The sequence below is a fragment of the Leopardus geoffroyi genome, chromosome C1 (assembly GCF_018350155.1).
Source record: "Leopardus geoffroyi isolate Oge1 chromosome C1, O.geoffroyi_Oge1_pat1.0, whole genome shotgun sequence".
Lineage (NCBI taxonomy): Eukaryota > Metazoa > Chordata > Mammalia > Carnivora > Felidae > Leopardus > Leopardus geoffroyi.
In genome coordinates this window covers 35173442-35187858 of record NC_059328.1, presented here as the reverse complement: position 1 = coordinate 35187858, position 14417 = coordinate 35173442, and the positions used below count along the sequence as shown (strand labels likewise).

General features: G+C 52.7%; 1 protein-coding gene, 1 long non-coding RNA gene and 1 other non-coding gene across 8 annotated transcripts in view; 1 reads left to right on the top strand and 2 right to left on the bottom strand.

Annotated features, from left to right (window-relative positions):
• The window catches only part of RNF220 (ring finger protein 220), a 224772-nt gene that overhangs the window by 4824 nt on the left and 205531 nt on the right, over positions 1–14417 (bottom strand). For 2 of the 6 annotated variants that reach the window (XM_045477057.1, XM_045477059.1), the window contains exons 5-11: positions 14259–14301; positions 11009–11130; positions 10506–10638; positions 2230–2352; positions 1959–2073; positions 1765–1820; positions 1550–1628 (exon numbers count right to left, since the gene is read on the bottom strand). In XM_045477057.1, coding sequence (XP_045333013.1) covers positions 1550–1628; positions 1765–1820; positions 1959–2073; positions 2230–2352; positions 10506–10638; positions 11009–11130; positions 14259–14301 — 671 coding nt within the window. The remainder of the gene's footprint in view (positions 1–1549; positions 1629–1764; positions 1821–1958; positions 2074–2229; positions 2353–10505; positions 10639–11008; positions 11131–14258; positions 14302–14417) is intronic. The other 4 variants (XM_045477058.1, XM_045477063.1, XM_045477060.1 and 1 more) reach the window with 3 other exon arrangements.
• Positions 1557–11646, top strand: LOC123597767. The gene is made up of 2 exons (XR_006712251.1): positions 1557–1678; positions 10215–11646. It is a non-coding gene; the product is annotated as an uncharacterized LOC123597767 (long non-coding RNA).
• LOC123600138 lies at positions 11687–11793 on the bottom strand. The gene has a single exon (XR_006713517.1). It is a non-coding gene; the product is annotated as a U6 spliceosomal RNA (small nuclear RNA).

Genomic DNA, 14417 nt, shown 5'->3' with positions numbered 1-14417 from the left:
GTAATACCCAATTCTCTAGCTCCTGATCCAGGCTGCTTCTGAGTTATTCCTAAGACCCTCCAAGGCATGGAGTGGAGAATTTCCTGGAAGAAACTATGGCATCCTACCTTCCTGCTTCCCCTAGGTGGTGAATAAGATCTAGGACAGGAACCTATGTTGTATACGAGGAAGAGAGAAGCCATAGGGACTGAAGGGTCCCAATCTGGGCAGATCCAGACCCAGTGGAGATCTCTGCATATGACTGAGTGTCTATGATGCATCCCAGAGAACCCTGCCTACTGGTTCCTGTGCTCACACAGGTGGGACAGAAGTCTCAACTTTCTCCAGCCTTGAGTGGGTAGTACCTTCATGGATGGCCACTAGCTCTGGCCCCCACCTCCCCCTCGGGCGCCATCCCTGATTAATGATCTTGTCTTTCTGATTTATGAGCAGCCCCTCCAGACGAGGGTGGGCGCCCCTTATGGCCCCGCCCGCCCCGCTCAGCTGGAGTAGGAGAGAATTATTAAATAAACATCCATACGTCATTCCTCCCCCCCCACCGCCCCCCTATGCTGGTTGCGCCGAACCCGTGCGGCCCGCTCCAGCACTGACACGGAGCAGCTGCGGTGATTCATGGGCAGCCGGGCCCCGAGCCGCGGCCCATACATCATGCCAGCAGCACTCGCGGCCCCGGCCGAGATAAACTGATCAACCACAACGGGCTGGAATGAATTTATGACAACACAAAATGGAGGGAAACAAATGGGAGGTGACCCTGGGCCACCGACCCAGCCCTGCACCGGCCTGCAATCCACTCTCCTGGCAGGAGGCAAGATGGAACACTGGCCCTGGAATGAAGAGCCTGCCTTTTAACCCCAGGAAACCTAGCCTCCAGCAGAGAGAGGGGTGGGGTGCGGGGAGTTAAGCAATGGCCAACAGCAGCAACTCCAGGCAGCCAGAGCTGGACAATACCACCTCTTGGGGCCAGAACTGGCCTTGCATGGGCTTCTGGAAAGACAGTAAGATGCCCAACTGATTTGCTTGTGGCTCCTGGGGATCCAGGCCAGGGGCTGCCCAGCCCCATGTGAAGTGCTAACAGATCCCCTTTTCCCCCGCCAGAGAACCCAGGCCAAAAATTCCTACCAGAAGTGATGAGACCCAATGCTCCTGCCTAAAACCCACTGCAAGCGCCACCCGGGACAAGAAAAATGAAACCAATTTAGCTCCCGATTAAGAAACAGAAACTGGAGATGAATCAAGTGCGCCGGCTGGGCTGGGCGGCCATACATCACATTCCCGGGCGGAGGCCGCCGCAGCGGGCAGGCAGGCAGGCGGACTACTCCTCCCTCCGCCAAGACTCCCAAGGCCGTGGCCCAGTGATCAATTCACAGAGTCACACTTAGCACCAGCTGGGCCCCAATGCCCGTCGTGTGCCCAGGGCTGCAGGATTAAGTCGCGTTCTGGAGGCCAGGAGCCTTAGCAGCAGGCCTTCCTGCTAGCAAAGAGCCCCTCTCTCCCCCCTCCCTCTGAACTGCCATTCCAGAGGCCCCCCTCCTGGCCAGACACTTACTTCTCGATGTCACTATTCTTGCAGGTCTTCTGCATGGCTTCCTGCTTGCTGCTCTCACCGTTGCTGGTAGATGGCATCTCTGCTGGGACAGAGGGGCAACTCATACTCTGGCCAGACTGGGCAGCACAGGTGAGGGGCTGGGCTTGAGTCAGTCACCACCACCCAAAGAGGTCTCCTCTACCCATTAATTACTCCTGTGGTGGGTCAGGACTTACCGTCACTGGCCCATTTAGAGAACTCGGGCGTGATGCGTGTGCTGGGAGGGCCACCACTAGGGAAAGGAGAAGAAAAGAACAAAGTGAGCTCTAAAGGCAGGTGGAGGAGCCCTGAGAGTGGGTACTAGGCTGACCCCTGCCTCAGGACTTCCCACCCCTCTATCCCACCCACCCAAGCCTGTGCCCACACTTGCTTTAGGACTGCACCCCGGAGTGCCTCTCTCTCCTTGGCTTCACCAGGCTCCTCGCCTGTGCAGGGGATGACGTCAGCTTCTGTGTATCTGGCATGGTGGTCAAGGACAACAGATCCTAGTTTACAGTTGGCCATGAAGGTTGAATCCTAGTTAAAGCTCAGACACTGACCCCAAAGGGGGCGGGGGGGGGGGGGTGGATGGATAGTATGGGCAAGTACCAGAGGTGCTGGCTACTTTTTAAATTCCGTTTGACCTGTCCCACCAGCCCCACCTTGTCCCACAGTGCCCCAAGGATACTGTGGCTTCCCATACTCCAGAGTGTCATCCCCATCCACATCCAGGTCAGCATCACTGTCCGGATTCTCCTTGCCGCTGCACATGACGAAGCCAGAGCCTGTGGGAAGCAGGACGTGAGGAGGGCCAGGGGCCAGCAAGACTAGGCCAAGAGTGCCCTTTCTGTTCTCCCTAGGTAGGGGTCAGGTTTTGGGCCAGGTAAGGCTCAGAAATTTGGGCCTGGAACATAGAAAGCCAATTACTTAGGTACTCGTGGCTCTGACATTCCAATCCCTTTCACTCTGCGTACCTCATCCTTCTCTGCCACTTCCTGCTGCTCCTAGTGGTCTCTGCTCATAAACTAGACCATTCATACACTATGTTAGGTCCTCAGGAGACACCCAAGCTAGCCCTGCTGCCCACCTGTCTTCTAGGTCTAGGAAGAGCAGGAAGAAGACACAGAAATTCAGGTCTACAAGGCTATCCCCAACCAGGACCTGGGCATCCCCCTGTGTCCCATAGTCCAGCCTGACAGTCCATCAGAGGGAAGAGCAAACTGGCTAGGGCCAGTCAGAGGCACACAGCAAGACCCCCAGCCAATGTCCTGATTTTGGCCGCCAGGTCCTTGCCAGCAAAAACACCAGGCAGCTGTTCAAATATTTGGTGTCTGAAGCGCCTGACATTAATTATTCATCTCCACCTCACTCAGCCCAGATTCCTGGACAAGTGCAGTTATAAAGGGATTAGGAAGGGACAGATGAGGGAGGAAGGCACGCACACACACCTGCTTCTGAAAGCAATCCATGAAGACAAGCAGGCTGGGTGGACACAGGGCCGTTGGCCAGGCAGGTGGCTGTCCCTACCAAGGTGTGCTTGGCCTAGCCACTGGTAGACCCCTGGCCAATGGGGAGGGGGGGAGCTGCTGAAGTCACATTAGGCCCCCTTACCTGCTATGTGCTCTGACACCCAGGACCACCCTTCCTGATGGCCACGGTCAGGGGCCACAAAGCCGATTGCTTCTCCCTCCCTGCCTCTGACTCCTCTCAGTGGACTGAGACCATACCCTATTGGCCAGCATAGCAACCATGCCAGGACAGAGAGAGATGAAAACGATGGAATCTGTGGCAAGTAGAAGCAGCAAGGAAATCATCAAAGAGATGAGGAAGCAGCTCAGGGTTCTGTCTGATAATCTCATAAATTTCTTCTTATCCATTCTTTCCACTCTCATCAGGATGACAATCTTATAACGGGTCCTCGAGCCTCTTGTCTATTCCTTTATCCTGCTTACCATATGGCTCTGACCATTCCTTTCCCAGCTCCAAAACCAGCTATGGCTTCCCACTGCATACAGAATCTTCTCAGCCAGATCCGTCAAGATGTGGATGCACCTACTTCTCCACCTTTGCTCTTTTTCTCATTTTACTCCATAAGCCAGATGCCTACAGATAGGCTATTTACTGCTCTTCAGAAAACCCTGTATATCCTGTTCTTGAGACGTTAGCTTATGCTATTCACTCCATGTGGAACGTTCTCCATCTTTCAAGTCCATTTCCAAAGCATTTTCTTCCTGACCTTTCTTCTCCCATCTACACCTCTGGTCTCTGGTCTCACAAAGGCTCCATCCATCCCAAAGGCAAACAGCACAAGGGAAAGAGAGAAGCTAGGCACTGCCTAGGCTCCACCCCTCCCGACAATCCTCATTTCCCCCTCTACACTGAGGCATCAACAAACTCGAGGCAGCAGGCAGGTCAGCAGCAGGGCCATTAAGCTGAGAAAACACCAAGTTACAGCTCTGTCTCCTGTTCACAGCCAGGTGTCCTGACAAGCAATTCCCTCCTTGTGGGTGAGTGGCACCTCTATAAACCCTCTGACAGTTTGGGAGACAAACTCTGCCATCAATCAGAATGTAGCTATCAGGTTCACTTACAGCCTGTGCCCCCGAGCCCTGCCAACGCCCCCGCCCCCACGTACATGCAGCTCAGCAGTCAGCCTCCCATCTTTGCCTCAGCCTGGCCCTGCCCAGCCCTGCCTGGTAAGTGGACAAAAAGGAAAGCAAAGAATCCATGGCAAGGCTGATAAAACAGGGTACCCCAAAGATGCCAGGAAAGGTCCCAGTTTCTCAACACAGAAAGTAGCCCTATGGCCTGAAGTCCTCTCCTCTGACAGGCCTAGAACAGGACTCATACTCCAGCAGACCATAGCTACTGTGCTTTCCCCAACCCTACGTGTTTGCTCGTGTTCCTGTGCTTTTGTACATCTTATTACGTCTTCTCCCTCCTGGTCTACAAAACAAATGCCTGCTTGTTCTGCAAGTCTGACCTAGCTCAACCACGCTTCCTGCTAGGAACTCACAGTGCCTATATGCATAGCTGCTCCAGAAATACTTCCGCAATGAACTCACCTCAGGAATATTCTTTCAGCCTTTACTGAGCTCATCCTCTGCCTGGGTTGGCATTGGAGACAAAGAATTTCAAGATGTGATCCCCACCCTCAAGGTGTTCAGTGTGGAGACTTCCCCAGGTATTTCTATACAGATAGGTGTCCTTTCCTTGGTGTCCACATGGACTCCTATGGAACTCCAAAGTCATTACATGTATTGTCATGGTCCCTCACCGACTGAAAGCCCAGGTCTGACTCACTACTGTGATCTCAGCACCATCCAGCAGAGCTGGCCAGGCCCAGAGCAGGTGCTATACAAGACACCGCAGCAGAAATGACTAACCACTGATGATACTGTTCTACTAAGTGCTGAGAGCCCTGCGTCAGAAAGGAGGCTGAGGTGTGAAGCCACTCAGGATACAACCTTCCCTATCAGCTTCCCCCAGCTGGGTGGTAACCTCCTGCTCCTCTGACCAGCCAGGCAGGACAGAGAGCATGGCACATCTTATCTGCCAAGGAAAAGGCCTGTCTCTGGTCTGAGCAGTTCATTCTGACCCTGACCCCATCCTGCAGTGGAGACAGATGTTGGGAACTTCTCCCTACCCCCACAGGTGTTCAGAACGGGCTGCCACTGCCAATTTCCCTCTTATGCTGCCCCAGCCTGCTCCAACCTCCTTCCCAGCACATTAAACTTTATTTTCTTAATGAAATGTCACTTGCTGACTTCTGGCAGAATCATAATAAAAAGAAACGGCCATAAAGCCATTTTACGCAGACAGCGCCCCCACCAGCTTGCCCCCCCTTCCCTGGTTTGAGAGGAAAGCTCCATAGTCATTTTATGTTCTCAGCTGCTGGCACATCCCAAGCCAGTACTCAGAGGCAAGATGGCACACAGAGCTCCTTTCCAAGCCTCTGGCTCCTGTTCTGTATAGCTCTGGGGATAACAAGCAAGCTGCCACTCCTGCTGCTGCTATCCAGGGAAGAGACTCAGCTCCCTGCACCTCCAAGATGACCTGGAGTACCCTTTAGTCAGCAGGGGAGGCCCCTTGCTATGGCTCAGCCCCACCTAAAGTAGCACAATGTGTTGGGCTGCTGTCTATAAGCAAACTGAGCCTGATGGTCAATGACACTCAGCAGAGTGGGTTCTGGGAGGGTGGGCAGTGTGAAAAAATCCCTTCCCTGCAAATGAATACTTAGCAACAGAGAAAAAGAGGATTCGGTACAGAAATGATAAGCAAGTCTAAATTTTATAAAAATGACCCCTCTCCCATAAACTCATTTCTTCCTGGCTCATTGAGGAGAAGAAAAAAAAAAAAAAAATCAGTGTTAATTTAATCAATCGATTAGGTGATCGATTGAGAAACTGGAGATGCCCGTTTACTGGGGGCACTAACGTCCTGGAACCTGAAACCACAAAAAAAAGGAGCCATCAATTTCCTCACCTGCTGCTCCTAACAAAACCAGAGCCCAGGGAGAAAGGAAAGTCTTGGGGCCCTCCAGAGGCTGTGCTCTTGTAGCGGGGGCGGGGGGGGGGGGGGTTGTGTGTGTGGGGAGGAGACAGGGGCAGCAGCTTCCGGAGAGTTTTACACTGGAATTAGTTACAGATGCAGTTACGGTGTCTTGTGTAAACGCCATCGATTGGGGAGCTGACAGTCTGGGGAGCTGCGATGCGGGACAATCAATCGGCCTGCAGTGTCACCTGCCACCTCGCTGAACAGTTGACAATGCAATTATCCAGTGTGGAGGCAGGGAGTTGGCGTGTGTCAAACGCACTTAGCCACTTTCCGGGCCTCCTCAATAACGCGTTTCACTGCCTCACGTCAGGAGAGACGCAGAGAGACAGACGCCGTTTAAAACCATTGATACTTGCTCCTTCTGCTTGCACTCCCTCTGTCCCAGCTTAACAATTGTGTTCCAAAAGGCGATTAAATCCCCGTCAGTTGCCACAGGGGACAGAGGTGCCCTGCTCTTTGCCACCTCTTCTCACCCCTCCCACCAGGCGACAGTTATAACTAAAGGTGGTAGGGAGCTGGAAGGCAGCAGCCCTAACCCTCTCCATATCAAGACTGCCTCCAGCAGTCGGCTGTTCCAACACCTGTCACTGACCAGACAAGGCAGCATGGCTGCACTGGGGAACATTTTTAGCAGCTGGGGCTCCCACCTTCTGGGAACTAACATGCCAAAGGGAGCAGGGGCTAGGGGAAGGCCTACTTCTCTGTGCCCTTGGACTCACAAAACCTCTCATTCCCTGACTCAGAATCTCGTGAAGTTTTAGCAAGCAACAGCCAGTTAAAAAATCTGTGCTACAGCTACCCTGCCTGTCCTCTCCATGAGATCTCATCCCAGACTACTTGGAAGCAGCCTAAATCCAAGACAGGAACCTGAGAAAGATGCAGTCCCAAGGCTAGGATCTGGGCAGGGCAGAGGCCTGAAGAGCATTTCTCTTAGTCCCCATAGTCTCCCTCCCCTCCACCTGTTTGCTTCAAAGGGGCTCAGTGCTGGATTCTAGTAATGTGTTTCCCCGCCAGGGCTCAGAGAGACAGCTGCAGCACCTTCTATTTCCTGTGCAGCCTCCTGGGAAATTTTTCCATCTTGCCACTCTTGTGCCTGCCACATCACTGTCACCTTATCTGAAATCAACCATTCCTATGTCCTCTCTCCAGCCTGTCCACTCCAGATATGATGGGCTCCAGGCTCCCCAAATCCAGCTGGGTGAACTTTCACTGGCCACCAATCCAGGGGAGGGATCAAAGCTCAACATGAGTCTCTTCTCTAGGACCCAGGACTGGAGATAGAAAATGAGGAAAGGTGTGGTTCGTCTGTCACATACCTTCTTGACTACAGATTGGAGTACGTTTGTCCTCAAGGGCTGTATAATTAGGTTTTCCCTGGGGCCTGCTACTCTAGCCCAGAGGCTTCTTGCTCTGCTCAGGGCTGGCATGGTGCCCCAGAAGAGTATCTTTTACTCCTAGCTGCTGAACTCTCTCAGGGGAATGTTGGTGAAGCTCTAGGCCCTGTGCCACCCTCTATGCAACTATAATGCTGGGTGGGAGGAAACAGCAGTAGCAGGTTAGCAAACCTAAGGTACTGAGAGGTCCAACAGCTTAGGCACACAGTCCAGAATTTCTGAGAACGAAGAAGGCCACAGTATTTCCTAGACACTGCAAGTTTTAGGTCTTCCAACCTACTCTCTTGAAATCTTTATTTTCTTTAGCCTCTTAAAGATCTATGTCCAGCTGGACCTATCTTGGTGCTTACCTGTTCTGTCTGGTCCTTCATTTTGTTCTAAAGTCCCAATGCCAAACACTCCTGGGCCTGAGCTATCCGGTCTTGCCCTCAATAGCCATAGGTCCAACTGCAAGGCCCGTTCCCCTCAGTCAAGTGTCTCCACCAAAACTCTCGCTTGTTCACTGGCTCCACAGCAGATTATGTTCAAGGTAACAGATCTGCTCCATCAAACCAGTTCCCAGTGGGCCTGGTGGGAAGCTTTGCTGAGGATGACGAAGGGGCCCTGGTCTGGGGGAAGGAATAGGGGATGATCGGATACAGGAACTTATCTGCAATTCTTCAATTCTTTCATATCTAACAAGGACAGCAATCTCTGTTCTGTCAGCACGCACAGCGCAGCTTAAATGGGCCTCACTGCTCGCCTGCTCATCCTGCCTCTGCTCCCTCTCTCTGAAGTCGGCTGGGCAGCTTCTTCAGCCGGCGTTATCACTCCCTCTAACCGGTCTTGGCAGGCAATCTAATTCCTCCTGAAAAGGTCACCGCCATTTTAACTGCCTTTCAATCACATTAAGCACGCGCTGCCCGGCTTGCGGCCCGGCCCGCCCGGCGGGCGATCAATGCACCACACTGACACCAGCCCGCCTGGCGGGGCCACACCCAACCCCCCAAGAGTTGGGGCCTACCAGTCCTGGCCAGGGAGTGTAGACTGACAGATGGCCAGTTTCTGCAGACAGGGTTTCAGGGGGCAGAGGCAGTCGGGATCAACCAGGGCCTCCTTTGATGCCCCCCCCACTGAGGAGCCTCAGCCTCCTCTGCTCCGCTGTGCCCCGCTCTCTGCCTCGTGGCCCCCGCTGATCTTGCTGTAAAACAGCCTTTCAAGTCTGCCTGTCTTTTGACTGCACTAAGCTGTTTAAGAGGCAGCAGCGGCTTCTATCAGGCAAGCTGGAACCATTCTCTGCAGATAAAGGCACCTCCGGCCCTGCTCCCTCTTCAAGCCTCACTCTCATTCTCGCTCTCCAAATCGCTCAAAGAAAAGCCCCCTTTGAACTCCCCTCAGGAATTCTTGAAAGGAACAACCTCATAGTGTAAACACTCAGGGAAAACTGACACCCGCCCAGGGCCTAAGAGCACCGCACACCGGCTCTGCAAGTGCATCCCAGCGCGGGGAAATACTGTCAAATCAGCAGGCCTTATGCAGCTTTATCCCCCGTAAGCCTTGTCTGGTGCCCAGAAACCATCAGGTCCAGATCTGTGCCAAGAAACCTAAGAAGTTGCCACAGTAATAGAAGGCGTGAGTATTTCCAGCTGCCAACAGAGCGAGCCCAGAGCAGCATCCTGCAACTGACCCTGCATGGGCTGTCACCAGACACCTGCGTGTACCATTCCCAGGATCCTGGTCTTTGCCGCTCATCTTCTCAGGGCCTCAGGCACTTTAAAACTCTGGGACAGGACAACAGCGAAGTGGCAAATGAACTCTCCACTCAGGCTCGGGCAATAGATTGGGCTGATTTACCTTCCTGATTTACACTCTGGCTGGCCCCAAATGCTTGGAGAATGAGAGAAACCCAGAAGCATAATGCCCCACCTGGGCTTGCCGCCCCTTCACGTATCCAGTCTGCACTGCACGGCACTATGGAGACCACTCCTCAAAACCAGCCCATGCAGCAAAGCCCCCATAAGTCAGACACCCTCTTCCCAGCTGCTGTGAGATTCCCCAGGGACCAAACACACCAGGACTCCCAAGGGTGTTGCCCAGAGAATTGGAGGCAGATGGGAAGCAGATTGGTTCACTTAATGATTTTAAGGTGCAGAGCCAGCTGTGCTTGTGCACAGAGAGCCGGAGGCCAGGAGGCAAACTGCTTCCCTTTCCTCCTGCCCAAAGCAGAGGAGTCTGACAAGAGGACACGACCCTGGGCATCCAACCTGTGTACTGTTTGACCTGGTGAGGGGTGGGAGACTTCCACTGAGCGAAGTCATATCCCTCCAAGGAGCTGGGAGGGTAATGGAGCTGTGCAAAGCCCTGTAGACCCCTCTGCAGCAACTGGGGAGCCCAAGGGAAGCAAGGAGCAGCTGGGCCCAGGCCCCTCTTGCTTCAGGGCAGAGGGCACCCAGGGAGAAGGGATGGGATCAGAGCTAAAATTAGATTCACCAATGAAGCTCAGGGGAGGTCAAATTTTGCCATAACTCACTCTCTCCTCTGTAACTGATTTCCCTGACGTGGGGTTGAGGAGGAGGAGGAAAATCCAATGTGTTTGCCTGGAAGCCCTGAGGGCCCCCAGTGCTGGAGGTGTACAGCAGGTTGCTGGATTCTCATTTATCAGCCTTAAGAGGGATGGAGTGATAAATGCATAACCGTCCCTTTAATATTTTATGCAGGTGCTAACGCGGCTTGGCTGTCACCTTCAATGCATCACCCGAGGCTGAGAGCCCCCCTCGTCATTCCTAGCTTGCAGCCTCACAATTCCATTTCCCCACCCAAATACATCCATTTTAATATGCACATCACAGGCAGGCAGCACGGTCACAAAGGAGCCCCGCCAGCAGCAGTTCCCACGTGGTGGAACGGATGACCAGCCACCAGCCCTGGCCTCTTGGCTCCCAACCGATGGATACCCAGCAGAGGCCTGGCCACCAGAATGCCACTGCTTATGTGTCAGCTGCTTGTACCTCGGAAACCACCTTCCAGGAGAGTGGTGGCCCGTATCCGCTTCTGCCCGCACCACTCATATTCCTCAAAGCGGTTGCTATTCTCATGCTCGATGTCCACAGCATCGTCCTCGGCCACACAGGAGCCTTCCCTCTGTGAAGAGCAGAGTAGGATCATGTGGGTCCCAGGCCACCACTACCTGCTCCCCAGGGTCTACGAGGAGGGCATAGCCCTAACCTCCAGCTTTGGTGAGCCAGATGGGCCTCCAGATCTAGGGTCCCTTTCACATAAACCAATCTGGAGGTCGAAGACCTGGGCCTCTTCCCAATTATTTTCCACTGGAGCCCCAGGGGAGGAGCGGAAGAGTGAAAGCAAAGGAAGAGGGCAAAGAACAGAGAGGAAAAAGCTGCTGAGACCACATGGAGACCCCAACACAGCCCATAAATCTGGGGGTAGTCAGCAGCTAGTGTAGGGGAAGGGAGGGAGGAAGGGGTGAAGAGGTAGGTAGTGATGGCCCCTCTACCTTAGAAAGGCAATGCTCCACATGCCTACTCATCTCCTGCTCCGATCCTGCCAGGGGGCGGTTGCACAGGGGACATACCTGCCCTTCATCTTGCTTCCTCCGTTTCATTTTCCCAATCCGAGCTGCATGGAGAAACCGAAAACAAAGCACAGAACAGGCGAACGGTCACTGTAGCTCCCCTGGTCCCAGTGGAGCTGACACATCCTGACCCCTTGCCAGCCATTAGCCCTTTTGTTCAGTGCCTGATCTGGCCCTCATTATGCAGCGCCTTCTGCTCCTTTGGGGACCGAGCCTTGCCAAGAGCACCTGGGGAGGAGGCTGGTGGTAGGCCAGTGAAGTGTCCACTCTGGTCACAGCTGGCTCAAGTTCAATCCATACTTCCCTACCTGCAGCCTTCAGTAAGTCCAGTGAGCAAAGACATTCCAAGTTGCTAGGTATCTGCCCAGAAACCCAAGACCACGGGCTCTCTTAAAGAACATCTCTTGGCTAGAACCCAAGGTCCCTCCAGGGGCCTGATTTGGCCTGCTGTTCACTCATCACCCTTTTTTTTGTTCCAGGGCCAAGGGCCCTGAGGTATAGCCCTTAGTATCCTACCTAGAATCCCTCAGGAAGATTTTCTCTCATGTCCAGATACCATTTAAAAAAAAAAAAAAAAAAAAAATATATATATATATATATATATATATATGATGCTTTATGAATTTGCATATCATCTTTGTGCAGGAGTCATACTAATCTTCTCCGTATCATTCCAATTTTAGTATATGTACTGCTGAAATAAGCACTCCACTGGTCCCATTTTACAGAAGAGGAGACTGAGGCCCAGTCATACAGGTATAGAGGATCTGAATCAGAGAGCCCACAGTACTTTGAGAGGGCAGCCTTTACTGTGCCTACCCAAACCTGTTCTATCATTTCTAATCAGTGCAGGGGGCTGGCAGGCCCCTGAGGCAGACGGCTGCTTGCCACGCTGTCCCGCAGGGGGCTCAATTCCAAAGTGCACACTGCAAGCCCACAGCACTGCTAATTAATGCTGAGAGATGCAATCATTTCTAATTAGCTCACTAATCCCTCTCTGCAGCCCTCCTGTCACTGAAGCAGGAAGGGGTCAAAACAAGGGACTGCCCCCCTCCCCCTGCAATAGCAGAAGTAGAGCTAGCCACTCTGAGACCAGAGTGATTGGAGTGGCAAGACAATCGGGGAGAAAAATGTTCCCCATTGCAGGGCCAGGAAAAACTTTCTCATGGATATTGATCCTGGTGGGAAACTCATGAATGCAGTTTAGGTAGGGGGGGACACAGGTGAAAGGTGATGTTACAATTTAGAGCTTCAGCTGTGTATCAGGCTTAGCATCAAATACCTTACACAAAGTAGCTCATTTAATTCTACATTCAACCTGAAGCAAGGCTGTATTATCCATTTTAACAGAAGAAACTCAAGGCTCAGCAAGAACTAGATACTTGTCCAAGTAGCTAAGAAGTGGCAAAGGCAGGATAAGAAATCAGGCCTGACTCCATAGGTCAGAATGCTCTCCTGCCCTAAGAATCTCCCCACTGACTGACAGCACCAACAAAGACTGATCCGTGAGTGTGCCAGGGCAGCAAGAACATGCACTTGGGGACCTAGCTCTTGCCTATTGAGAGTCTGAGGCAGGGAGCTATTCCAACTCCAAACGAGTAACTCTAGAAAGACCTAAACCAACAGGAAAGCCATCATCCCACCAGGGTTGGCATGAAGTTTGAGACATCTTGGTCAGTAGCCTGGCCCTTATCTTCAACTTCCTGTGCTCTTACCCAGGAGAGGTGACTATGTTCCAGTGTCGTCCTTGATTTTGTGGACAAAGATCTAGATCCCCTCACCCTGACTGTCCTAACGCTTGGAATTTCAGACTTGAGTGACCTTGGCACCCTACAGCCATGGCTGGGATGGAGAAGGAATTCTAGATATCAGAAAGGCAAGGGGCCCTGGTGGTTCTTGAAGCCTGTATTGAGCAGTATGCCAATACAAACGGCCTATCATAGACACTGATGACTGAATAAAGAAATGAATCTTACAGAATTGCCAAGGAGAGCGTGATACTGGACACTGTTCTTGCCCAAGCCACCCAGGACAGAAGATCCCTTGTAATTCCAGGAAAGCACCCTGTTGGGGTTAGACAACACCTGAAAATTCTCAAGGCATTGCCTTGCTGATGAAGGAACTCACCATTCACCTTCTAAATCCTGAACTAAGCTTACTAAAATGTAGGTAGGGAAAGGTCTGTATTTGCTTAAGGAGGTAACACGGCACGGTCACAGAAGCACAAGCTTTGAAGGTAAACTTCAGTTTAAATCATGGTTCAGTTACATCCCAGCTGTGTGTTTTTAAACAAATCACCTTCCCCTCTCCCAGCCTCAGTTTCCTTATCTACAAAATGTGTGTTACCACTTTCCTCTCAGAAGTGTTGTGATAATGATGCTTAACATGGGGTCAGCCCATAATGAATGCTTTCCCGTTCCCAGATTGGAGTTCAGCCAGGCAGCAGAAACCAAGTGGCAGGAGCTGGCCAGAGACCCTAAAGCCCCTTACAGCTAACACCCAGATATACCACACCCATGTCAGCACAAAAAGCTAGGATCATCCAATTGTGTTCAGCAAACAGCAATGCTCCAGAGGTTTGAATCCAAAAGGGGGGGCGCCAGGTAGTGCATACACGACGTGCTTTCAGAGAAGGCCTCTAAGAGCTGTCGAGCCCACGCTGATCACCTTTGTGAAATGTGGGCCGACTGATAACTCAAAGAGCCCTGGGATGAGTTAGTTCCTGTTGCCGTGGGAACTCCAGATCTCACTGCATTGTCAAGTCTCAGCAGAGAGGCTGTATTCACACTACTGGGCACTGATTAAAAACTGGAAGAAAAACATTCTCAGCGCCCTGCCGGCTTGTACAGTGAGGTCCCAGCAGTTTGCAAATTCAAAGCTGAGCTCCCGAGTGGAATTGTGTAGCTTGTTCCTCATTCTCTGGTACTTATTGCCCGCCAGGGTTCTTGAAGGCCTTCAGAGAGGCGTGGGCAAGAGCTGGAACCATAACCTCCATTAGACAGACGGGGAAACTGAGGGCGGCCACCTTGGTTAGCACATTCTCAGGCGCTGTGACTGCGACGAAGCCAAATGGCCCCAAAGTCGAAGAGACCCAGGCAAGCCCGGAGCTTCAGGCAGTGAGGGAGGGAGGAGGCCGGGGGTGGGGCGGAGGGAGGGGCCGGGCAAGACTCACCATTCAGTCGGGTCTGCCGGTTGGCTCGCACTCGCAGGAAGGTCTGGGAGAAGATCCCGGGCAGAAGCAAAAAAAGAGAGCGTCAGGCGCGGCCTGGAGCCCTGACCCCCGCCCCAGCACTGGACCCCGGTCCCGGGCTGCCCCGCCCCAAACAGCCCG